This window comes from Anopheles coluzzii, chromosome 3, assembly GCF_943734685.1.
Source record: "Anopheles coluzzii chromosome 3, AcolN3, whole genome shotgun sequence".
In the NCBI taxonomy this organism is placed as follows: Eukaryota; Metazoa; Arthropoda; class Insecta; order Diptera; family Culicidae; genus Anopheles; species Anopheles coluzzii.
The window spans coordinates 64,550,706-64,577,545 of NC_064671.1; the positions used below are offsets into that span (position 1 = coordinate 64,550,706).

Genomic DNA, 26,840 nt, shown 5'->3' on the forward strand with positions numbered 1-26,840 from the left:
TACAAAAAAGCCTACAAAATGTTTATTTTATTCATTAATTAATTTAATCGTTATCATTTGTTGGAAAAAAATCTCTGTCACTGAACTTCAGGTATCCTTAGCTCTACGTAGCTAGTGGCAAAGTTGTTTTTTGTTGGTTTTCTTCTTTTTTTTGTTCTTGTTTTTGTTTTGCTTGTAATTATTATTCTATACTTTAAATGATGTTGTTGTCTTGTTGATGTTGTTGTTCCGTGTTGTTTGATGTTTTCCGTTACCGTTATGTTTGTTTGTTTGTTTGCTTGCATTACTTTTATAATTCTTTCTTTCGCGGTTATGCATGTTGTTTTTTGTTGTTGTTGCTTGATTACTATGCGTTTTAGTAAATAGTTGCTGCTTGCCCGCTGGCTGGCTCGTTTGCTGGTTGCGCAAGCGCATTTGCGGCGACGTGAATTTGCGACGTGTCTTTTATTGGCAGGACCTCTATACTTCTGCGCCATTTGCCTTATTACCTACTACCCCTATTTATCAGCATGTACTTGTGATTGCAGCTTGTATGTGTGTGTGTGTGTGTGTGTGTGTGTGTGTCTTTACGTGTATGTGTGGGTTTGAGTGTTCGTGTCCCATTTTCCGTCTTAAATTGAACCCTAAATAAATTGGAAGCGTACTTGGAGTTGGAAAGTTCTTCACACCTTGTTGAAGAGGTTTTTGAATATCTTCAGCGCAATAATAAACACGGAGCTCCACAGCAGGTAGAACAGGCCGCTGTTGAGCTTTTTCGTTTCCCGCACCTTCGACTCCTTCAGCTTCCGCTCCGCGATGCTGGGACTGCGCGGGCTGCGCGGCTGCACCGCGTACTTGATCACGCCCGGCACAAAGTTCCGGTAGTACTCGGTCCAGTCGATCTTCCTGATGTCGAGCGGGAACATCTCCGCCTCGAGCGGGGACATCTCGTCGCTGATCCGGCGGATGTTGTCGTTCGTCATCTTCCAGTCGTTCAGGCAGAAGAAGCGCAACACTTCGCTCAGCGTCACCATCTTGGAGAACAATCGTTGCATACTGTGCGCAGAGAGAGAGAGAGAGAGAGAGAGAGAGAGAGAGAGAGAGAGAGAGATCGAGATTAGCAAATATACTTACAAGGGTCAAGGGATCTTGTGCAAAAAGGCGTACATGGAAAAGGGAGGGAAGGTCACAATCATCAAACATTAAAGCACTGCACCGAGAGAGCAAATTAAATAATTGCATCTTGTAAGAGCTCTTGTAGCCCAGGCAGTTTGAGGTCTTCGCGAACAGTGTTGTTCGCTTTGGACAAACCGAAAGTAATGATATTCAACAACTAACAAAAACAACAGCAGCCTTCACGCATCAGACGGCTGACATAACTTGAACCGCAGCCCATTTTTAATGCGAACGCGATGTGTGTGCTATGTAATAGGTATGTCGCGAGATATCGTGCTCCCAAAAATTAGCATCCTCGGGCGAGCTCGGGCGCGCGCGGGTCTAGCGCATTTGCCAAAACCGGATTGAACCCCCGGCAGTGATGTGTGGGGCTATGATGATTCGGCCACTAGGCCACACTACGTATCGGGACCTTCCCGGGTGGGTATGCACTGTCTTTTTCTGATTTTGGGTCAAAGTGTGTTACATCATCGTGACAACGCGTCTCGGTCAGGGGCGCACGGGGGCTCAAACGGATTGCGGAGGATCGGTGTGGTGCCTTATGGACTTCCCGCGCAGATTATAAAGAGGTCAAACGGTTGTGTGTGGCTGTTGCTTAGCCATCCATCCCGGTAAGGGTGAAATCGTAAACCTTCACAGTTATTGGTTATTGGAAAAAAAATGTGGGATTGACATCATATGAGGTTAGTTAATACGTTTTTATGATGTAGGCGACGGGAATATGCGCTGTTAAAAGAGCTTAAGATCTCTTTAGAAATTGAAACACTTCAAGAGATTTCAACCAGTGTTTCCTAACCGTCCCATTCCACCGCTCAGAGACAACGTTGCGTTGCAGAGAGTAGCTAATTTCATCTCGGGTCGCCTTTAGAAAAGCAATCATAAGCCCTTCTTGTTACGTATCATTGCCCCAATCGGTGTTACTCGGAACCGGTAAAAGAACGCTTCAAGGGACGAACCTTTTCCATTGCCGCCCCTAAGCGTCAATTGCTTGGCGTTTTGCAATCGCAAACCCTCCCCGGTGCAGTTCTTGAGCAGTGTGTATGGACGGTTCATCGCCTCCATAGATCGGCGCTAATTATGCAATCGATTCACCTGCAGCAGCAACAGCAGCAGCAATGCAACTCTCCCGGCTCGATTGCCTTGGGAGCACCGTGTCCGAATTCGGTGACATGGCCATCCACCATTCACCTCGCAGCGCAACTCCAATGTGTCCGAGCAGCATATGAGTCCGAGGGCATCGTAGTCATCGTCATCATCATCAGCATCAACTCTCAAACCCTCAAGAATCTTGTCTATTGCGGTGCATTTAGTGCAAGGCGGCTCATGCAAACGCCAAACATGGTTCAATACACCGCAAATCGGGAAAGCGGTTGACCCTGGAACGGCTTGTTCTTGCCGCGCTAAGACACGATTTGTTGCGATTTGTCGCGATCGTATTACGCCAGTGTCGTGCCGAATGCCAACCCTTTCCAGCGTTTAGCGGTTAGTACAAGCACCAATTTACTCATTACCTCGATCCGGTTGCCGTTGCTCAACAGCTGACAACGCGCCACACATACTGCAAACGATCGACCGTTCGCAGATTGAACTTCACAAAACATTGTGCGCGTTCCCAGACTGTGACGCAAAAAGAAAGCATCAAAACAAAACTATAAATAATCTTCGTCTGAAAGTCTTTGGACCCCTTCTTGTTCTTGCATTATGTTACGAAATACTGTGCCTGTGCGTTCTGGAAGCCAGCCTCCAGACAGCTCGAGAGTCGAGCCTTCTCGTCCCGCAAAGCGAAAACAAAATACCAAACCAATTCGATCCTTTCTCGGGCCAGCCAGCGTCTCGGGTTGGGTTCGCTTCATTTTTAATGAGCTTAAATGTTGCACAAACAACGCCGGACAGAGACAAGTTGTTTGGGGATGCTGGAGGGTTCGTTGCCCTGTCAACGAGCTGCACGTGGATGAATTTTGTATCGAATCAGATTCTCCTTACAAAGATCGATCGATCCTGCAGGACAGCAAACCGGGAGGTGCCGAGGTGCTGAACCATAAACCAGCCCATCTAACTCCGCTGGGAGTATGCAAATGAGCCGTTGGTGTGTGAAGCAATTTTTGTGTGTTGTGTTTTGCTGGTTGTTTATTCATTTGTTGCGTTCGGAACCGTTTTTATTCCCGGTTTCGTTGTGGATTTTCTGGATCTTTTCTATTCCCGCTTGCTTCTCGTATTGCGAAACATTCTAAGCGCCTGTGAGGTATGCAATGCGATGCGTTATTCTCAAAGCAGGCAGTGGTTCTTAATCGGTTAGCATTATTCAGGGGCATATTTTTGTGCATTATATGAATTGTTCACCACGTGGTTGGTACTGGTTAGTAGTAAAACAGTAAGATTCATTGCAAAAAAGGGGGGAAATAATAGCAAAGCGTCTGCACATGGTACAGATGGTGCAAATAATTTCCTTCGTAACGGTCATATTATTTAAGTAGAGAGTAATTTGCTGAATTACCCTCTACTCAAGCTGTATTACCCAGAGGGCAAAACGCGTAATGATGGAGGTGCAGAAAAGAAATATAATAATGATGATTTGCGAAGAAACAGTTGCAATTAGCCAAACAGTGATGATAGTTTTTCTTTTCAATTTGCTTCAAGTTTCTTTTCTCGAGTGAAAATCTTTCGGTTTTTAGAAGATGAAGCCTTCTGATTAGAGAATTTCAGTAATTATTCAGCAACGGTATCTCTTATCTTGTGTGTTGAAGTATACACACATAATATTATTAAGACATCTGTGTCTGTTTCTATACGTTTCATTGCTTGCTGATGAAGGCCACACTCTGGCCGTAATTAACACTTTTCAATAATGAACTGCTTTTACACCTCACCAGCTTTGTTGTTCTCCTTTCCTCTCTCGCAAACGTCATCGTGCATAAATATGTTATCGGATCGTTAAATAATCTTATAATTGGTACAAATCAAAACAGCCCAAACAGAGCAACAACAACAACAAAATACCTCCAAAAAATCAAGAAATGTCGGTTACGTACGCCGCAACGCCCTGTGTCTCGGGCAGGCTTTTCTGTGTCAACGAAATGAAAACTCATCACCCAGATGGACTCCAAAAATTAAAAACAAAGAAGGTAAAAACGTAAAACCAAACAAAAAAGCGACGCACACACACAACCATCTGCGTGCAATACACTCGCACAAAAAGAAAGAGAAGAAAAACGGTTCGAATTGATTTAACAATCGTAAAGCCCATTTTTCTTGCTTTCTCTCTCTCTCTCTCTCTCTCTCTCTCTCTTTCTCTCTCGCTTTCTCTCTTTCTCCTTCCCTTCACCTAATAAAGCGCGTATCTTTGGCTTACGCGGCCACGAAGATGCTTCAAAAGCGGTGGCATGAAAAGCCTCCACACCGCTCCAACCCGCTGAGCGTACGGAAAAATTGCAACCCCTGCAGATCTTTAGCGCTCCTTTTCTCCCCCGCCCTTGCCGATGAGTCACTCGCGAAACGGGATCGAGTTCATCGATCGCACACAGGCGCGCGCGTGCCCGTTTGATCGTTCGGTGAAAGCTTTATGAAACCCGGTGTGCAATTTGCATTACGAGCGGAATCCAACGGCGAAATGAAGAGTGGCGGCGAGGTACGCGTGTGTGTGTGTGTGCGGGCGAAACAACACAACACAACCGTTCCATTTCTCGATTTCGTTCGATGGCCTCTTCGGCGTCGAGTCTTAACCTTCCCGGTGCGAGCGTTTTGGATTATCATTCGGTACAAGTTTCCCCACCCCCGCAGGCTCCGCAGGCCGACGTCGTCCTCCGCTCGATGGTATTAATTTATGGTACACTGCGTCGAATTTTCCTTTGCCTGGCCCGTAAAACTTCTCCCCCTACCCATCCAGAGTGAGAGAGAGACAAGGGGGCTCGGTTGCGTGGCGCTACTACAATCCGCTCTATTTTTGCTCTGCGCTCTGTTGCGCCGTTCCCGCATCCAACTCGAGAGGCCGCAATGTTTGCCGGCTAACCCAGTTTTGCCATTGATTAAACACAGCGAAAACCCTTCCTCAGCGCCCCTTTGCTCGCGAACAAAACCAGGAGACCACCGAAGCCAAACCGGAGCAACAAACTCTCTAGCGCGAATTTTGCGCGAAACCTTTCCAGTGTAAGTGCGGGGGGACGCACGAGCGGTGAATGTGTGCGAGGGAAAGATACAGTGGGGATCTGTTAAAGGAGGTAGGTAGGTCCGGCACACACCAGCGGGGTTGGTGTGTGCCATTTCCCCCCTCCTCCCTATTTTTGCTGCTGTACGCCATCCATCCATCACAGACAGGCCCCTTATCCTACCGGAGAGCTGGGAAGAAGAGCTGGAGAAAATAAAACCTAATGCTCCCAAGTGTGGAGTTCCCGTTATCGCGGTGGTTATAGAGTGCCTCGGAAGCGGGAAGGCCGCAGACCACAAACTGGCACAGCTGACGAGGCTTTCCCTCGGATTCCCCGCGAGCCGTCCCATAGGTGCCCCGTTATGTTGCGCTTTTCTTGCTTCAAACCTGTCAGTGCATCACAGGCACAAAAGAGAACTATGTCAGGACCACTAGACCCTTGGACCAGACCTTGGTGGGGGGAATGGAAAAGCTAAGGCGCAAACTACTTACATTTTTTCCTTTCCACTGAATGTGCGGATCAGATCCAAACAGAAGGCCTGGAACATCATGATTCGCTTGCATATTGCGTACCGCACCGGGTTGACCGTGATTGTGCCGGTGAAGTATTTTCTGGTGAGATAAGAATGAAAGAGAGAAAGAAGAGAAAGACAGTTAAACGTTGGTTCAATTCCCAGGGGGCATTTTCTTCGTTTTTTGTTTTACAAAACACTTACGCCACTAGTTTCCGGATTGGTCCGAGTCCGCTGAAGAATCCGTTGATCACCTGGTCCCAGGTCCAGAGGTTGCAGTCGTCGGTGTAGTTGTACACGGGAATGCTCTTGGTGACGCTCGACTTGCTCACGTCGTGCGCGCACACCAGCAGCGCATTGACGCAGAAGTCGACCGGTACGATGAACGGCTTCTTTTTGGGATCGAGCAGGGCGGCACTGTACAGCCCCTGGGACAGTGGCACCACCATGCCGCTCGGACCGTTGAAGTTATCGACCCATCCAGGTACGGGCTCCCGGTAGCTGGAGGTCACTGAGAAAGAGAGAGATAGAGAGACACAGAGCCGGTCAATAATGTCGAATGTTTGTGCTTGGAAAGGTGGTTGTTAATCGGGCGCGTGAATTGAACCAAAAGGCAATGGAAAACACAATGTCCTTCACTATCAAAGACACGCGGTAGTGCCTCGTGCTGTAAAGCCACGTGAGAAGGCGGAAAATTACTGAATCACTTGCTTTTCATTAATCCAGTTCGAACCGACCGGTTTGGATCGCTAATTAAAGGGGAAAAGCTAGTACAATGATAGTGATAAGATGTGTATTGTTCTATGCAGACTGCAGATCGCGAAAAACGGATCGGAGGAGCGTGATGCGTGTAAAACGGCTGATATTTGCGTGTTTTATCGTGTTTCGAATTAGCATATCCACATTGATCGGTAGCGTGTCGTCTTAACTAATCGTTTATCTGAAGGAAATTGATAGCGTCTTATTGTTTTGAACTGGACGAGACACCGCTTTACAATTCTAATTAGATTGTCTGGCATGTTATTATTAGTAAGGCTGACCTGATTTCCCTCTTGATTGTACGTTTTATCAATGCTACTTCTCAGCTAAATCGATAAAAAAATGATAAAGCGTGATTTTCAATTGCATCTCCGATCACCAATTGTTATTATGCAGATCTGTATCTTGTTCTCTTCCGTTCATTTTTCCCCATCAAACACTGCCCCCATCCCCCCCCCCCCCCCACAGTACCTACCTATCGGTGGCCGAAAGATGCCCACCGGCAGATGGCCGAACTTGTCGCGCACCACCACCTCGGCGCACTTTTTGCTGAACGTGTACGAGTTCGGGAAGGTGCCGAGCACGACCGGCGACAGGAACTGTTTGTGATCGTCCTGCAGCTTCGCGAACGTGCTCTTGATGTTGTCGTACCCGCCGAACCCGATGTCGTCGTAGATCTTCTCCTCGATCAGCGTCCGGTTGCAGTTCGAGTAGAACGTCGACACGTGGATGACGGACTTGATGCGCCGGGCGCCGCTGAGCAGGTTGAGCACGCGCCGCGTACACTCGACGTTCGTTTCCAGCGCCTGGTCGAGCGCCTCGTTAAAGTTGACCGAGGCGAGCAGATTGAACGCGACCTCCACCTCCTGCCGGAGCCGATCGCGCAGCGCCGGCTCCAGTCCGAGATCGTCCCGCTCGAAGTTTACCTCGACCGCCTCGATCTTGTCGAACAGGGCCTTCGCTGCCTTGGTCTCGTTCCGAACACGGTCGAATAACTGTAGGCAATAAGAGACGGGGGAAAGAACGAGAAATGAGTAAACACAGCAAGATGCCCAGATATTGGGAAAGTGATGCGATGCGGAAAAGGAACGGTGTTTGGTAGAAAAAAACCAAGAAGTTCTTAATGGAAAATGAGACCAAAACATAGCGGTAGGGATTGCAGATTGCGCACAGGAGTGAGGAGCGAAACAGAATTATCTCAAGTAGAATTTTCTGAGCTGGAGTGCCAAACTACGCGGCCCAGATTCGGGCGAGGATCGCAGTGCCGCGGCCCGCGTGTTGAGCAGCGCGAGTGCGCAATAACGAATTTTTTGCTTAATTAAGCATAACGGCCCCACGGTACGCCGGCCAGGCCTAGTCACTTGTGCGCACAAACTGCTTCCCGTCGCTCATTTGCCCCACTTAACCACATCCGCGGGCGCGTGGACGCGCGTGGCCGACATCATCATCTACGTTCGTTCCTCCACTTACCATCGACTTAAGAATCTGCTCCAGCCGCATCTGTGCACTGTAGTCGCGCTTCCGGCGTATCAGCACGTATATCTTGCGCGCCTCCAGACAGCGGAGCAGCTTCTCGAGCAGCACCTTGCCGAGGAAGCCGCTCGCGCCGGTGATCAGCACGACCGAGTCCTGGTAGAACTCGATCACCTTCGAGCCGCAGGTGTCACTCATCTTCGTGCCGTTGCCGTGGCCGTTGTGAAGATGCGTCCGAACCGCTGCACCTGGCTCCTGGCGCTGCACCCTGATAGGCCCTATGGTGACGGGGTTATGGTTTTGATGTGTGCGTCGGTGTGCGGTTGGCGCTCGATCGCTCGCTCGCTCTTTGCCGGCGCGACGGCTCGTTGCTAACGAGGGACTAATGAGGCGCGAAATAGCTCACTGCCGAGCGTAATGGTGCGACAGCTGGGTTTGGAGCGGTTTGTCGCACACACTCAATCACACTGGCACACACACACAAACGCGTGCGGGTTCACAACCAAAGAATATTGCACATAGGGAAGGACGGGAATCACAGGGCAGGGCGTTGTATTATCCAACGATTATCATTGATAATACCGTAGGTAATAATGCACACACACACGCACAAACAACTCACACTATCTCACACACACAACCACTATTTCTTCACGGTGAAAAAGGCCTGTGAACCTGGATTCGAACCACATCAAGCACGGGGTTTGTTGTTGTTCCGCACTCGGGACACACTCACACACACTCTGCGGGACACAAAACTTGGGAAACACTGACCTGCGGTAAAGAATTCCTGTAAACAAACACAACATTTAGAATCGGAAGCGAAGGTTTTCCTGCAAAAAATTAGCACACACAACAAAAAAACAGCGCCCACGGCCATCTTCACGCTTCTTATCTACTTATCGTTGTCACCCTTGGAATGAGGGGGAGAGAGGGTAATTCCCCCGTTACGCCACAAGTGTCAGGGTGTGGGCCCGCTTGGAACAGCGAAAAAGCGGAAGATTTCAATCAACATTGCTTGAACACCTCGCACCACCATCACCACCAGCAGTATAGTCCGCTCCGCTGCATCAACAGGGATGTACGGGACGTAAGTGCATCGACATGTAAACAAATGCTGCCCTTGCAACTGCCGCTCTCCTTTGATTTAGACGACGCTGCAATGGACCCGACCCGCGAGAAAGCTGCCTCAAACTGAGTGAGTGAATGAGAGCGAAGGAGAGAGTATGTGTCCAAGTGAAAGAGGTCTTCCCTGTGATTGTGTGGACCCATCCCCTCTTACAGGGGCAACAAATTAGGCGACAACATGTCCCTTCTCCAGGGACGACTTGGGGGGCTTTATTACTCGTGACCAGGGGCACACGCTTGCACCTCTCTCTCTCTCTCTCTCCTCTTCTTCAAATTCTTCTGTGCACTTCTACCCCGGTGCCACATGTAGATTAATCAATTTACACCGTTTCCGTTTTTCTCCTGGCACAGGCACGCTGCGAGCTGTCAAACCGCGGAAAAGCACGTGCACGGCAGTGTGTGCGCATGTGTACCGCCGTGGCTATTTATAAGGAGGAAGAGGGATGAGGGGAGGTCAATTGGTACGCCAGCACCGAAGACTGACTGGGTTGGACGGTGCCCCTAAATTGCATCAGGCATTTGAAGCTTCAAGCGGAATCAAGCGCGTTTTAAAGGGGGCAGGGGGAGCGCGAAGGGAAGCCGCCAAGAGAATTAGCGACGACGACGAGGACGTAGTCGTGTCACACAACGCCGCATTTGTGTCGTATCACCAGAAGAAGAAGAGGAAAAAGTATAGCACACACACACACACTCCATGCGGAATGATAGCTCACATACACGCACAATCACACACACACACGCACACCCGCGACACGGTATGACTTTCGCTGTCGCCTGCCGCGCGTCGTCGTCCGGATAAGAGATTCGCGGCGGAGCCGGAGGGAAGATAATTTTCCCTTGTTGCCTAACTTCCTGCTCCGTTCCCTGTGGGCTGGGCAGTATCGGAACGGGGACAGGCGCGGCCAGCTTCTTTCGGTCAGCCGTTTCGCTCTGTGTTTGGCTGGAGTGGCGAGTTTTGCCCATCCAACAAATCCAATCGAAGGTCCTAAAACTCAAAAGCAAAATCCAAGCAGCAAAAGCCCCGTCAAACCCATTGGATATGGTGTTCCCCCTGTTCCTGGCCATTGAAGCCCCATTCACGGAAAGACACAGGCACTCGCACACACACACACGCAGGAGTACTTTTCTTTCGTCGCCCCTTTCTTTTTTGTGCGCACACTCGGGGCCGGGCGGTCGCCCAACCTTCTCTCTGTCCCGCCATCTGGCGCTCCGCAATCGAAAACCCGCACGGACGAACTGTCACGTCGTTGCCCTTTTTTGCAGCTTTAAGGCATATACTTGCACGACATCATTCCGGGCTCCAGAAGGAGGAATGATTTTTTTGCATTGCGTTGATTGGCAAAGAGCCTGTTCCTGCATAAATGAGGCACTACCGCGTTTAGAGTTACAAACGGGGGCACGTGCTGCGTTCTGTGCCGTGACTCCGCAGGCAGACGTCGTTACTGCCTAATCTGCCTGGTTAAGGTCGTTTCGACCCTTAAACACACTCAGACACACACACACGCACGCACGGAGAGTTCCATTTAATGTCCTGATGGGCTCCCTGGCGACATACCCCTTGGTGCTGGTGATTTGCACCTCTGTCTGTCCGTTTTTTTCCGAGACCAATTTACTACCTACTCCCGTTACATCCCAACCGCCTCCTTACGCACGCGGGTGTCGTGTTCGCAGGTACTGATGGAAAGTCACGCTCTACAGTGCAGCCCAGCTGCTACGGTGGCTCGTGATGGCATAGGCCAGCGCACGACAACTACCTCCTGTGATTAGAACGATATGCACACGCGTAGACACACAATCACAGCGACAGGTTCGAACTGTCTCTGGTCTCTCAGACGTCAGGTAGACCCTGATTGAGGGTTAGACAGGATAGCTTTGCCCGATCTTCCCGACTGGTTCGCTGCTCGAAGACTGCTGACCAACTGACCGACCTAAGAGCGGTCGCCCGCGAACATCCATAACATCACTGGCAGCAGGTGTGCACCGCATCACCAAACCTCTCGTTTAGACTCAACAGACACGCACACACATACACAGCAGCACGCACACGCCTTCCAAACCCCTTCGCTAATGCCCGGTTTTGGCTAAACTAACTGCATCTAAACGCTCTCTATCAACGGCCGAAACCCCGTTGATTTCCCGTACTAACGGGAGATTATGCTGCTACTGCTGCTCCTCCTCCCGCAATACACACACACACACTGGCACGCACGCTCTCACCCTCCCTTATTATGCGCACCGCTACGCCTAGACTCTAGACATACGCCACGCCAGAATGGTGTAAATGGTAAATCACGCGAACGATTATTACTTTTGCCAGGCTTGGTTGGTTGGGTTTTTTTTCTGTGTGTGGTTCAGAATCACCTTACAGGCAACTGTTTTTTTTCTATTTCCCCCGGGGTTGAACTGCACGCACGCACGCACGTCCGTACTGTTTCGCGCTACGAGTCGGAATGAACCAGCCGGACGAACCCTCTCGCGCTAGGGATGCGGCGCGCGCGAACTGCTGCTGCTAGTTTCTCAGAATGCGCAGTTGCGCCTGCACTATGAGCGAGCGTACCGATCGGGTGCACGTGGTGCCGCCGGTGGTGGTAAAATTGAAAGCGACTGGGTTGAAGGGTGGTCGCATCAATCGAGCACGATAGGGCAGTAATGTGGGATAGGTTATTGCGTTAGCGATATTAGCCATGATATGATAAGATACAGAGTTTTGCGTTTTGGACTACAGTTTGGGGAGGTTTTTTGAATGCACGAAATATATTAAATTATTATGCATCTTTTTTAAAACATCATATTTGTCAAAATCAGTCTTTATAATATTTATAATATTCTGTTTCATCCTTTTTTACCTCAAAATTCGTGCGTCCGGTTTCAAATTTACACACTTACGCTCGATTTCGCTCATGGTTCGCTCTGGCGCTCTGACTCCCGTGCTCCCGTGTGAGATGAGACTCACCGCCCGCCGCCAAACGGGGAGAGAAATAGGTGAGCTGAACGAAAACTTTCACCGTGAGATTCGTCCTACTTTCGCTGCGGCTATGTGTTTCCTCTCTCACTCTCTCACACACTCACACTCTCTTTCTCTTTATCTCTATTGCACTCTTTCGCCCTCTCTCTGGCGCGTTTGTCCGATTCTTCAGGTGCAATTTCTGAATCCCGTCGTCGGACCACGCGCTCATATTGTTTTCCTTCCAATGGGGTTTGCAATCGCTGAAATTGCCCTATGGAGCGAGTGGGGCGAGAGGGGTGGGGTAAGCGAGCGGAGTAGCAAGGCACATTCCACTTCGCTCCCCTTTTCCGCCGCGTGTGCTTGTGGTGATTTAAATGTCATACCGTTCGACGGTAGGCTGTCAAAAATCATCTGACACTTCCGTTATCCTTGCAGTAGGCACGCTTTATCGCACCAACACATGCAAAAAAACAAATAAATAACTGTAATTTTTTTCGTATCCGCACAACGCCATTCATTGCGAGGTGCGTACTTGTGTGCATAATCCATAAGCATAAGCATTGGCTAATGCTGCCTGAAGGTTAAAAGCCATACCGTCAACACGACAAGTGAGACCCTACGCACGACATAGCAGGGACGTTGAACCGTAACGCGAGCGTTTGTGTGTGTGTGTGTGTGTGTGTGTGTGTGTGTGTGTGTGTGTGTGTGTGTGTGTGTGTGTGTGTGTGTGTGTGTGTGTGTGTGTGTGTGTGTGTGTGTGTGTGTGTGTGTGTGTGTGTGTGTGTGTGTGTGTGTGTGTGTGTGTGTGTGTGTGTGTGTGTGTGTGTGTGTGTGTGTGTGTGTGTGTGTGTGTGTGTGTGTGTGTGTGTGTGTGTGTGTGCATTATGTGGTTCCCCCTTCCCGTCCACCCAATTACGGCGACCCTACGGTGATGGTTTCTGATTCAGGATGTGTGCTGTACGCTGGCCTGTAACTGTCCCTTTCATTGCGAATGGCTTTTAAAGAATTAAAGGGACACATACGGTTGTTTGTCTGCTTTCCGGGTGCGTTTTGTTCTGATTGTGTGTACGATGTGCGCCCTTTCGGGAACCGAGATTTGATTAATTCAATCAGCATGCTTACCATTACAGAACGAAGCGTTTTGGGAGTAAACAGGGCACATACACACACGCACGCGGCGGGCCAGTACGTCGATAGCATTAAGTAGCGAGCACACGGGCACTAGAACTATGCCAGGAATGCATAGATGCAGTGGCAGCAGAGACGAAATTAAAACCACAACACTCAGAAATAAACAAAACGAGGAGTGCACGAAAAATACAACAAAAACAACCTTCCCCAACGCGGGAGAAAGTGAATGGAATATGAAGAGAAGATAAACAAACGAACTAGTCGATCTGGAGGCCGAAAAAAAAAAGGGTTGAAAGGGAAAGGGTTGCGGCCATGAAAAACAGTCAGGCGACACGGAGCGCCTCGCTACCCTCCCATCCACCCCTGGGCATCAAGCGGCGAACCGGGTTTCGAATGCGTGCGTACGTGAGTGAGCGTCGGCGGTTCGGTAGGTCCGGTTCAAGGAGAAAGTGTGCCCGGCCATTCTTCGGCCAGTGAGTCTCCCTCCTCCCTGCCCCCTCATCCGCTTGAGTCACTTCTCTCACCGCAGCAGGGGACAGAGAAAGAACGATTTCGGGCGCCTTCTCAGCGTACGCTCTTTTCCGTGTGCAGCATCACACATTAACCGTGTTGTGCCGCCCAGGGAATGTGTTCACTGCCGCCGAAATTTGGCCCACGGATGTATTATGAAATATCTACCCCCTCCCTTCTTCCTCTTCTTGCACCTTTTTTCCCTCACTCTCTTTCTCGCTCTCTTTGATACTCTCTTCCCACTTGTGCTTCTGAGCGAAAGAGAAAGGCTGCAAACACGATGTAAAACATGGACCCCATGGAAACGCTATATACGCACAATTTACAACCCCCCCGGCCGAGGCCGAGACATTCGGGCCAAAAGGTAAGCCTGGATGCTGGAAGCTGCAAGTGGAAAAAAAACAAACCACTCACACTCACAAACATGCATATGATCTATGCTTATGAAAACTGTGCTGTGTTTGTGGTTTTTTGGTGATGGTTTTGGCTTCTTGCTGTGTTTCTGGCGGCAGTTTTTACGCGGCTTTCAAACTCTCGAAGGCTCTCTGCTGGAACTGGATTACGGATGCTGCCCGGACCCGGGACACCCGCCCGGAGGGTGGTGTCATTACGTAATGCCGCACGATCGCACGGTTTTTGGGGGGTAGCAAAATTTGCCTTTTTTGTCTTGTTTGACTGTTTGTTTTGGAGTTATACGCACGCCTACGCACAAAAATACAAAACGGCGATTAGGACCTTTTTTTCTCTCTCTTTTGCCCCACGATGAGTACGTGCAATGGGGGGTTTGTTTTTATGCTTCAGCTGGAGGAGGGATTAAGGATATCAAATTTCCCCCATTGGTTCCCCCATCCTGCAAAAGATGTAAGCTACAGTCCTGTGCATTGTTTGTGTGTATGTGGTCATTTAGCACAATAAATATAATTTAAAATCAATTTACATTTTATTTTATTTATAATTATTCTATGAACAAGATAGATTTGATTTTCTGTGCTTGGTTCAGATAAAATATGATCAGTTTGGTATTTCGGTAGATTGGAGCTTATATTAGAGTTTTGCGTTACATGCCTAGTGACTACTTGATGGTGCAGTGAGAAGCGCTATGTCTCAGATGTCACAGGTCATGAGTTCAAATCATATTTGGATCAACATTTATAATCATCATCCCAGTGGGAGATATTGTGTTCCAAAAAAAGGAATGTTAGCGCCAACTTTTAATGATGATAATGATGGTAGGCTGAATAATCAAAACTTGAGCAGATTTTGGTGTGTTGTCGCAGGTCTAAATTTGAGCAGATTTTGGTGTGTTGTCGCAGGTCTAAATTTGGTCCAGATATAACTGGATTAAATTTATTTATTTGCAGACACGTTCTTCCTTTATGTTCATTCATGTGATTAAACATTTAAACATTTTTAAACATTTTTGTGCAAATTGATATCTTTTTATTCATATTCCACTCAACTATTTAAGGTTCGCTCTATTTTATCCTCAATGTGAAATAATCACCCGCCAACCATTTGGAACACTAAAGGAGCCATTCCTTTTCCTTTGCCATACCCACTGAACACAACATCTCCCACCCAAGGTAGATAAAATTTGAATGAAACACTCTAGATGCATCTTTTTCGGGTGGCTCTCCGGGCAAACGGTCCATCGTCCCGGACTGACCCGTGGCGTGACTCCGTAGCGCGCCCACCAGCCCCCCTGAATCGATGAATTAATCGCATGAATGAAGTAACCGAATCGCACCGGCCCCATCGCTCTCTCCATCGGTGCCATCGGAAGATTCAGGTCAGCGGTCACTTTCGTAGCACTTCGGTGGCCCGGGCCGTTACTGTTACGGCACCGAATATGTGAGCGCGCGCTCGCGTTTGTGTGGCGATGCTTTGCGACCGTGGTAGAGGGTGGGTGCGGGACCGTGCGTGTGTGTGTGTGTAAATATATTTTTGGGCAGATTTTCGGACCAGCTGAACCGCGACCGCGAATCGTACGCTTTGGGGTTGGCGTACGCAAGGGGAGCATTAGAATTTACGTAACACCCGTCCGCGTCATGCCCGGCGTTGCGCTTCTCCCTGGCGCACTGCGGTCGACACGGGTACACACTTGGCTTGTGGGGTTTTTCCTTTTTGTTTTCTTTTCTATGCTGTTGTTGGCGGCAGGTCATTTATTATTATTATTTTGTGTGTGAGTGTTGTGGTAGAGTTCGGCTTTGGCGGGTTTTCAGCTTCACACGCAGTGCGGCTCAGGTTACGAAGAGATAGATTGAGCGATATGGGGACGAAATGGGACGAGCAAGAACCAGGAAGTATGACACAAAGATGTATTAATACATGAAGCATAGGGGGAATGAAATGAATTCAAAAACATTAAAGCCTAAGAACTTCTGCGTTGTTTGTGCTTCGCGTTTGCGACAATCTTTACCCAAACGCAAAAGATACCGGATCATTTTTGCCCGGCCCATGTCCTTCGCTTTCCGGTTTGCGGCATGATGACGTAACGGAAACGTCACGCGTCTGCCGGTTGCTGGGTGCTGGGCGGACAGAAACGGCGCGTCTGCGCGTGGCCTCCTGATGCGTTCGGCAACTTCCGTCACACACGTTGTGTGTCAATTGATGCCGGATCTTGCCGGCTGCCGGTCGATTTTGGCCAGAACTCGCCAGCATTCGCTGACCGGCCATTTAGCGCATTTCGAGTCGGGGCTGGCTGCGTGACGGCGTGGCAAAGGTGTGAACGAATGGGAGAAAGAATATGTTTTGTTTTTTCGATATTGTTTTCAGTCGTGACAGGGGTTTTGGTCCCCCGCCCGTAGTTCGTTTTGTTTGGTGATAATGGGAGGATAACGGTTCCCGAGCATAGAACGCTAAACGTACCATAATGAAAATGTTCTATTTTTCATGGTTTTTTGAGTTTGGAAATAACATCCAGCCGATTAGATAATACCTTTACCGCGCTCCATGTGTGTGGCTTGAAACGTCTGAAAGGCGAAGCAGCATTTGATTGAAGGCGTGTGGAGAGCCATGGAAAATTAGCATTTAAATTTTAAATACGTCCAAGGTTACAGTGCCGATGAGGAATGGCGACAAACATTGGGAAAGGGTGTCCGAAATGCGACAACAGAAAACCGCTTCAACAATAACAATTATAATGAGCCGGGTCGTAAGGTTCTGTTTGAGGCCGAACCGTGCATAACTCATCAGCCGAACGTAACGTGGCGCTCGAGCAATTGTGCGTTGACAAATGTCGTTAGGGGTCAGCAATACATTACGTAACACAAAATGAGAATATTTTAGTGCAGATGCTATTATTGCCAAATGTAACGCTTTAACGCTATTTATTAATCATGTAATGATTTGGTGTAGGCCTCTCAGCATTCCTTATTTATCGATCCATCATAAATCTATTTATTATTCAAATTTTAGTATAAAATAAAACTCTTTAGTTTTCGGGGGTTATTTCTAAAGTTATGCTAAAGTTATTTGTAAGCTGAATTTATAAAAAAGAACTACTTCTAGGAATGGATCAGTCACCTAGTAATGATGTCCGTTACTAGAATGGAACAGATACTGTATTGATCACTGAATCAGGAATGGTTCGTGATTCGTTCTTTGTCCAATACATGTTTAACTACAGTTTTGAATTGGAAAAAGTTGAGTATCAGACATAAAACCAGTATGTTGTTGGTATAGTTTAGCAGGCTTTAGCTCCAATGGAGTTCTTTCGCCTTTAATAAAACCAGTATGGTCTGGGGTTTATTTGCAGAATTTGTATGGCCTAAGTTGTTGTTTAAGGAACGGTATATGTTGGAATCAATGCCAGGACTTGTATGCGTTCAAGATTAGTTCCCAAGCTTATATCGCTTGGGAATCAGTTCCAGGTTCGTTTTAGGTTCGGCACCAGTTTCAGAACTACATGGTTTTGGAATCCGTTACAGGACTTGTGTATGTTTAGATCCAATGAGATCTGTATTGATCAGTTGCAGTACCAGTATTCGTGCTGTAAAAGTTCCAAAATCAATATGGGCTTCTGACCAGTGCCGGAACCTGTATAGGTCCTGAATAAGTGGATTTGAGAGACGCCAGGGAAGAGCTTAAATAGGAACAGTTTATAACCGATTGAAATTAAAGAGTTATTGAGTTAAACTCCTAATAAAACACGTAATAACATCTAAATCTATCATCATTGTTTTTCTACCAGGACTCGATTCAACTTATACCAAAAATAAAAATTTTGAAGCATCTTGACGTTCTATAAATTGTAACTCTGCAAGGCACCCTGTCATTTTGTACGTTTGCGTAATGTATGGATGAGCCCCGAGTATGTCACACTATTAACAGGAAGAAAAATCACTTTTTTTCTCTTTTTCTTTCTACTTCCTTGTAGTACTTAAAAATGTGAATGATCACATCTGGCAAGAGGGATAAAAATAAAGTGTAGATGGACTGGGGGAGGTATTAGAACTTTTACGCAATGTCACGCCAAAATAAACGTAAGTATCCTGGCACACACGTCGATTGTGTGCAGTGACGCAGCTGGGGCGGGATGCTGGGTACCATGGCCTTGGAAGAATTGATTGGTAGTAGTTTGCATTAATAATTTGTGAATTTATCATTGATCATTCTTGATCATCGCCGACCCGGTGACGTGAGACCTGGCGAAGAACAATGTGGGATAAGGTTATGATTTGGAGTTTTCTGAATTGTGGAGCTAATGGACAGGAATTACTTGCCGAATTTCGTCCCCTGTTGTTGGGTCCTATATGTGCGTAACGCTATAACTGCTCAGTTGAGCATCACCGTTTCGCATTGATCTTCGTGCTTCATATCTGGTTGAAATAAAACATACACACACACACACAAATTACACAATTCGCCAGCTCGCCTGGCAAATCCTATTTGTGATGGCGATGGGACATCCCTCACAGGAGCAGCCTTTGTCACAGGCCACCGCCGGTTGTTTACCGTTCCTCCACCGGCATTGGAATGTTTCCCTCCTTTACATAGCGCCCTCGGTCCGCTTGGTGGGTGGGAAGAAAATCCTGCTCGTGTCCTACAAAACGTTTCGCCGAATCGTGGCCGCTCACCGTCGATCTTGCAATTGACACCGACCTGACACTGATTCGTCTCGGTGTTGGCCTCCATAACCGCGCGCACACTAGCGCACCAATCAGTGGGTCCCTCACACCTCTTACACAAACTCCTCCTTCCCCATTCTGCTTGAAAACTCGATCGGATGATCGCGCAAATGATGATGCCTCCTCCCTGCCAAAGGGGTTATAGGGTGGTTTGTGTGTTGGGAGAGGGGTGGACGATTTCTTTTCATCTTTCATCCCCGCTGCAAAGCCCAAACCTATAGCCAGCCCAGACCGGCCAGTTATGCAAGGCTGTATGGGGCGCGATTGTTGCGAATTTTTGGGGCCGCTCTCCCATGCTGGGTGTGCTTGTGTGTTTACACGCGCGCATGTGTGTGTGCGTTTTCTTTTACATCTTACATTACTTATAATGATGGTTTTGTTTTATTTCTTTATCACCTTTTGGCGCTGTTGGTTTCACTTTCGCGCAAAAACCGTTTGGCCTACAATCCCTCAATGTGGTATCTTTGCTACCTTTTCTCTCTATCTCATTAACTCTCAAACTCTATCTCCTTTTCTCACCATTTTGGGGCTGGTGTATAAAGGCTGGTGTATACATACCTTGTCGGGTCATCCGCGGCGGTTGCGTATGACGCACGTGTGCCGCCACTCGTCCAGCTTCGGCACATGTTTGCTCTCCTTTTTTTTTGGTGGTGGTTATGCGTGGTACATAAATAAACACGTCACCTACAATCAGCTGCGAAGGTGCTGTGAACGAGGTGCCCCTCTCGGTCGTACCCAGAAATAGATGCGGCGAAGAAATGCGACGACGAAGCAACAACGGTGGACGAACCTGGTGCGGGATGTTTATTGTTTCGCACCAATTAATGCCTGTAACTCCGGTTCCCATCGAGAGTCGATAGTTTTCTGGCGCAAAGTAATCTTCAATTGTTTGTAGAATGCACCGAAATTAGCGTTAATAATTAGTTTCACTTTATTTTTAACAATCTGCGCTTTTTACCGAGCGAATGCTGTAATCGATAAGGCAGTCGCTGTACTTAAGCGGATTACTTGATTAAGTAATCCTAAGATGAGTGCTTAAAGTGAGAAATTTGCTAACGAAACAATTGATTTTTGGAGAAAAATTATTTGAACGGTCCTGGATGCGGAGAGTCACAGCTGATTGCATACATTTAGGCGCCTATGATGAAATTGGCTGTAAATAGAGCATTTTTGCTTAACAAAAACAGTTTTTTGCTTTTCTTACATCATAATGCGCTTCTTTCCATGGGCAAGATGCACCGGAAGCATTCGGAACCATTAATACACGCTCGAATCAAACAAACATCGGAACCATTTTTTATCTTATCGCGTGCGATGCATTGGTCAACAGATAGGCTTACAAGCGCTGCTCGGTTGCCGGTTTTGTCACGACAGTTTTTTTGATGGATGGATTAGTCATTACTCGTTTGGAAATACACGCCAGTTATCAGTGGAAGCCCTCTAAATCTATATCTAAGGAACTGTACTAAGAGGAGGGCGGTTCATCGCACCTTTGGTATGATATAATGCGCCGAAATGATGTCACTGGGTCTTTAGAGTGTTGAGTTACACCTTCCACGTGCTTATCATTACCTGGGACACTCCCTCGTTAGGAGGCTTTGAAAGTATTTTGGATACACGATACAGGAAAGGAAGAGCAAGAAAAACAAGTGACGCGGTATGGGCAACACTTTGGAGATCATTTGAGTTAGCGAATAAATTATTCTACTGTTGGAATAGAGTAGTAAGTGCAGAGGCGAATTCATTCATCTCGGGGTCTTAAGCGGCGCGACTAATGATTCCCAAAATGTATGCAAAGTTAACGAGGTGTTTGTGACTTGATTTCTTGTTTGTTGGTAATTTTAAGATTCTCTTTACTTGGAATTATCGATAGAAACAATTTTTTTACATTTAATGAGGATGATTTTCTAAACAAAGACGCATTTGGTCTTTTGTTGAATGCCTCAAATATTTAGTTGAATACAATCCTCGTTTAAATAATTCTAAACTTACCGCAACTAAGCTTTGCTACATAAACGCTAAATGAGGTGAGGTTGACATTTGATTAACATTTATAATAACTGAAATTTCTAGAAAAAGTAGAGTTATAGCTCCAATTCGATTCCTCAGCAGAAAGCTCAAAATTGTTAGATTTATACATTAGTATTTTAAACGCAAATAAAAATCAAAAAAGAAAAAAAAGACAAATTTAGAGATTGATCAGTGAATTCGACCTGAAATCGAAGTGTCCCTCTTAATACGAAATATGTATGATCTGTTTGTAATTTTTGTCTCATCATCAGCGGTATTGAAACATTCAGATGCTTGAGATTTTTGTAACGAAATGTCCCCACGAGGAAAACCTTCATGCTTACATGCTCACGAGAGATGTGATTGATGCTAAGTAGTGTAAGAAAACATGATGATTCTGTCTAGACCTGAGAAAACTATCTCCCACTACGACTTTTTGTATACATATATCAAAATAAAATGAAGAACAAATTATAACATATATGCTATTCGCAAACAGAAGTGAACTAACAATTGAGCTTCGACCTAGGGGGTCTAAACTAAACTGTAATATGTAACTAGCTGTATTTATTTGTAGTAAATAAATATAAAAAAGTCCAGGTATTGTTGAACAATGTAAAATAGACACCATAAAAGTATTATATTGCATACCTTGTAGGCGCAACCCATCTTTCCGAAAATAATGTCGACGTAATGTTTTTTTTTTTAATTTATTTCTATCCAGACTTTGCGTCTCCTGACGCCATACGCTTTTTTAAATGTAATAACAGTCTGACAATCTTCTTTTTAATTTATCCATCCTATTCCATGTAATGACATGTTAGTAATTCTTAATACTAAAAGACTTATCGTTCGTATCGGCTTAACATTCAAGCTTCTTTTTCTGTATTCGCTGAAGCTCTTTTCTCTTCAGCAGATCAAACAGCCCAGACGTATAATGTTTGTAGTACTCTACCAGGTCAATTTGATCGACATCAAAATCGAGCACTGCTTCATCCGCCCTGGAAAGCAATTGCCTCATGCGCTTGACGTTATCGTTTCGTGCTGTCCACGTGAGGCATCGAAAGTGTTCGGAGACGTCGGCCAGCGTTTTCAGACCCGTCGCCATTCTAAAATTACTGCGGAAAAATCCGGATCAAACCGTAAGATATTCTATGAGCTTGAAGTGAGATCTATACGTACCTTTTTGGCTTTTTCAGAATTGTCAGGAAAAAGTCCGCAATGTAGGCAAGAAGGTACATCCACCAGAACGTAATGAGCGACAGAATTCGACAACGGGTTAGCCGCATACGAACATTTCTAAAAATATTTTCAATTAAACTGTTATTCTGATAATTATTTAAAGAAAATACTCTTACCTAAACAGTCGTCCACTATGGGTTGGAAGACTCGCCCCAACAAGTCCAATAAACTGCTGCCAGGAGATGAGCTGCTTGTCGAAGTAAAAGTTGTACACCGGTGGCTCAGCACCCTGTCGATCGAACGATTCCAGCACACGCTTTTCCTCCTGCCGATGGCTCACGTCACAGGCGGCAGTGATCAGGCCGGCAATGCAGTAGTCCACCGGTACCAATGCCGGACACGCAGTAGGATCCCCGTAGTACCAAAGCAGCCGTTGTTTCAGTATCGGAATGCACAACGCTGTCACACCCTGCAGGCTATCGACCCAACCGGGCACGGGCTCTCGGTAGCCGGGCGTCACAATCGGTGGGCGGAAGATACCAATCGGTAGGTCGGAGAAGCGCTTCTGTATCATCACCTCCGCACACTTCTTGCTAAACGTGTAGTTGTTGGGCAGTGGAGCAATGATCGAGGGCATCAGTTTGGCCTTTTCCGCCTCCGTCAGCGGTTCCAGAATGCGTCGAATGTGGTCCCAGCCGCCGTACCGTATGTCATCGTACACGCACTCTTCGATGTGGGCTCGGTCGCAGTTCGAGTAGAAGGTGGAGACGTGTACGATCGCCTTCAGATGGCGCGCTTGCCGTAGGAAGGTGTACAGCCGTTCGGGACTGGTCACATTGGTGTCCAAAACGGTTTGAAACGACATGTCAAACCTTACCGTAGCCATGACATGGAAAACGATCTTCAAAGGAAAACCATTGGTATGCAGTTCTTTAAAACCTGGAAGAAATGCTGATCATCTAACCTGTGTCTCGTTGAGTAGATCCGTTTTGTAAGGTTCCTTTACGAACTCATCTGTCGTAAAATCAGTTTCAATGGCTTCCAACTTTGCGAACACTTTGCTGGGATGCACTTCAGACTCTCGTATCTTATCGAATATCTGCAGAACAAGAACACATCAAAGCAAATATAAGAACCAAAATGTCACAACACCGACACGAAACACATTGTAATTAACATTGTCCATTGCCATTTCATCATGCGCCAAGTGCGCGATTCCCCTTCGCTTTTCTAGCTGCAGTTAGATGCACTTCCTTTTCACTTATGCAATGAAATCTGCTCAAGGACAACGCGGCTTCAAACCGCCCAAGTTGACCGCCCATTAACTGTAAACCTGTTTGCCGTATCCTTGCCTTATCGGGTGAGGCGTACGCTTTGCGCTATCTGCGGTCAATGAACTACCACCTGTCCATTGATGGAACCGTACAGGTTATAATTTACCGACGAAAGCAATCAGTTTTAGACACAATCAAAGCTTGTTGAAATCCCACACGACCCAACACTAATCACTGGCAATCATGGAAACGGTGGATACTAACTGGATCGGAAATCAGCTGACGCAATCGCTCGGGTACGCTGGTGCCACGCTTTTCCCGCACAAGCAGCACCACCTTCTTGACGGCCATGCTTCGGAGCAGCTTTTCCACCAGCACTTTGCCGAGAAATCCGGTACCGCCGGTAACGAGCACCACGGCGTCACGGTAAAACTCCAAAACGTTTAACTGTTTGCTGGATTCTGTGAGAGTACTCCCTGGGATATCCATGTTAGGGTGTTTTTATGTGGGTTAAATCACGTTAATTTCGATGTCACTCTTAGCTTGTTAGCACAAACACACGAACGGAACTTAAAGCGAAGAGTTCTGAAACGCAACTAGAGAACAGTTTCCTGTGTTTCGCTTCTATATAGCTGTACGACGATATCCTTGATCGTTCTATAAGGCGCTGTTAGGTGAGACGCTAGATGGATTAGCTTCCGTTAACTTCCGTCCGTTATGTTCTCGATGTCACCAAGAGTTTCTCAATGTGAACTGGTAGAAATTCAATCAAGACAGCCCAACGTACTCTCGCAGCCCAGTTCGAACTTGGCACATTTATCGCACGACAAAACATCTGTGCAAATGTAAACGAAAAATTTTGATAGTACACGTACGACAATGTACGCCTCGTCACACGAGTATAAATACAGTTATGCAATAGAAATATTTAGCAAACAAAACGCCTAGTGGATTATTTTGAAAGGGAAATATAACAACAATAAATATTCGTTGTTTCAAATGTAGGACAAAGCTTTATTAACTTTGTAGATTTATTGTCGTGATGTAAACAAATAGAATGTAAGAAAAAATTATAATGAATAAATATAAAAAAATAATCAAACAGTATTAACCTATCATAAACAAAACATGCACAAAGACGCTCAAGCTCTGTTCGAAGCCATCGACGACTTCCGGCGATCGTTCTTCCTCATCAGCTCCATCGCAATGCCCTTGGCGTACGATTTGTGGTAGTCTCGCCAGTCGATCTGCTCGCCATCAAAGTCCAACCTCTTGGCGTCGTCTCGGGATAGCAGTGACAGCATCCGCTTCACGTTGCTGTTGTCCATGGTCCACATGTGACAGCGGAAGTACTCGACCGCGTTGGAGAGTGTCGTAATGGCGGACACAATTTTCACGTTGCTAGATCGTACGGGAAGAAGAAATAAGTTATTCTGATGTTGATGCTCATTGGAATCAAAGAGACGGCTCTTACCTGCCCCGCTTGCCGAACCAGGCCAGAATTTCATCGGCAATGCGTGCCTGGAGCGTCATCAGCCAGAGCAGCATTTGGGGAAATATTTTCCAAGGACTGATGCGGCATTTGATGCGACTGTGGATCAATAGAGAGAAAGACATATTATTTTGATAAGGAACATATACGCTCGTTAAGAGTTCGATCGTACCTCAGCCATCGATCGAGCACGTTCGGCAAACCAGAGCAGACCAGCTCCACCATATCGCCGTAAGCGAACCGGTTCTTCTCGAACGTAAAGTTATACACCGGGACCGGCTTTTCCACCGGCAGAATGGTGCACTGTCGGCGATAGATGTCGCACGCCGCCGCCAACATCCCCGACACCGTATGATCGACCGGCGACATGAACGGCTTTACCTCCGGCTTCCCATAGTACCACATCGTCTTGCCCAGGACGACCGGCACGCACAATCCGGTGGCTCCGTGGAAACAGTCCACCCAGCCCGGTTCCGGCTCGCGGTAGCTCGAGATCACGATCGGCGGCCGGAAGATCCCAATCGGCAGATGGCCAAACTCGCGGCCAATCATGGCCTCCGCACACTTTTTGCTAAACACGTACGAGTTGGGCATATTGCCCAGCACCACCCGCGTCATGCGTTCCTTCTCCTCCACGCTGAGGCTCTTGAAGAATAGCTGGATGTGCTCGAGCCCTCCGTACGGTACGTCGTCATAGATGCGCTCCTCGATGTAGGGCCGATCGCAGTTCGCGTAGAACGTCGACACGTGCACAATCGAGCGCAGTTCCGCCATCGAGCTGGCGAGGGCGTACAGCCGCTGCGCTGAGGTGACGTTGATCGCGATCGCTTCGTCCAGCACCTCGTTGAACCGGATCGAGGCCATCACGTGGAAAACGATCTGTGGTTATTAGGAGCAGGATTGAGCATGGTTAAGAATTAAACGGATTGGAAATTACACACACACACACACACACACACACACACACACACACACACACACACCTGCACTTCGTTACAAAGTTTCGTCTTGTCGACGTCATCCACAATGTCCTCGCGATCGAATGCGGCATCCATTGCTACGACCTTCGCGAAGCGCTCCTTCGCATCCGGTGCCGTGCTACGGATTGTGTCGAAAATCTGCAAAAAAAAACGGAAAACCGATCACGCTCACGATTCACTAAAACATTTACTAAAAACTAAAATAAAGCAGGATCACACACTAACCGGTCCTTCCAACATCTGCTGGAGACGATCCGTCGCACTGACGTTCGCTTTGCGCCGGATCAGCAGAAAGATCTTCTTCACCTCAAAGCAACGCAGCAGCTTCTCCACCAACACTTTGCCGATAAAGCCGGTGCCACCGGTAACCAGCACGGTCGCGTCACGATAGAACTCGGCCACATTCAGCGCACCCTCCAACACTGGTCCCGTATCGATCGTTTCCGTATTCATCGTACTGCACTTTTCACAACTGCTGCACAACCACTATTCAGGATTCTTCCCTAAAACCACAGTACAAACTTTCGAAATCTACCGATCACCGGAAGGCTGCAAAAGCACTGATCGGAGCCTCCGTTCTGGAGCGAGCCTTTATACTACCACGCACAATACGGAAATAAAGGTACGCATTGGCGCAACGCACAATCCCGCGCGCGACCCAGTCCGGCTAGTGGGTCTGTGGGGCGCAGCAACACGTTTTGTTGTTGATCGATCGGCTCCTGGGCAGAAGAATTGGAGAGATCTGTTGCAAGCGAGAGAAGCGCGGTTGCTGATTCTCACGCCCGGCATTGTTATCCCACCACGGGCTGCCCCAACGTTGCACAGCGTGTCCGCGGGTGGATCTGCGTGTGAAAAAGAGGAATTATTATTGTTTTGTTCATCGGCAGGTTGTTCCGAATGTGGTTTGCTTTGATGTGGGACGTCGGTCTGATGACATTATTAGTATGGTCATGCGATCCAGCAGTATTTAGTGTCATGGATTCAAATCTCGTATAGAAACTTAATCTAGTCAAAATC

General features: G+C 47.4%; 1 protein-coding gene across 1 annotated transcript; it reads right to left on the reverse strand.

Annotated features, from left to right (window-relative positions):
* LOC120956228 (uncharacterized) lies at nucleotides 1-26,606 on the reverse strand. Its single transcript, XM_049608971.1, has 15 exons — nucleotides 26,049-26,606; nucleotides 25,827-25,961; nucleotides 25,016-25,722; nucleotides 24,826-24,942; nucleotides 24,497-24,752; nucleotides 23,616-23,846; nucleotides 23,042-23,176; nucleotides 22,254-22,978; nucleotides 22,078-22,194; nucleotides 21,761-22,013; nucleotides 8,038-8,442; nucleotides 7,043-7,562; nucleotides 6,013-6,319; nucleotides 5,789-5,908; nucleotides 1-1,035 (listed from the first exon to the last, which is right to left on the reverse strand). The coding sequence occupies exons 1-15, from the start codon at nucleotides 26,274-26,276 to the stop codon at nucleotides 663-665; spliced, it is 4,629 nt and encodes a 1,542-aa protein (XP_049464928.1). The 5' UTR covers nucleotides 26,277-26,606; the 3' UTR covers nucleotides 1-662.
* Between the last annotated feature and the right edge of the window lie 234 nt (nucleotides 26,607-26,840).

Excerpts from the sequence above, each read along its gene's own strand:
- LOC120956228 (XM_049608971.1), bottom strand. The coding sequence starts at position 26,276 with ATGAATACGGAAACGATCGATACGGGACCAGTGTTGGAGGGTGCGCTG. Across the intron at positions 22,195-22,253 it reads CATAGTGGACGACTGTTTAG|AAATGTTCGTATGCGGCTAA; the intron begins GTAAGAGTATTT and ends AAATATTTTTAG. Across the intron at positions 6,320-7,042 it reads CATCTTTCGGCCACCGATAG|TGACCTCCAGCTACCGGGAG; the intron begins GTAGGTACTGTG and ends TCTCTTTCTCAG.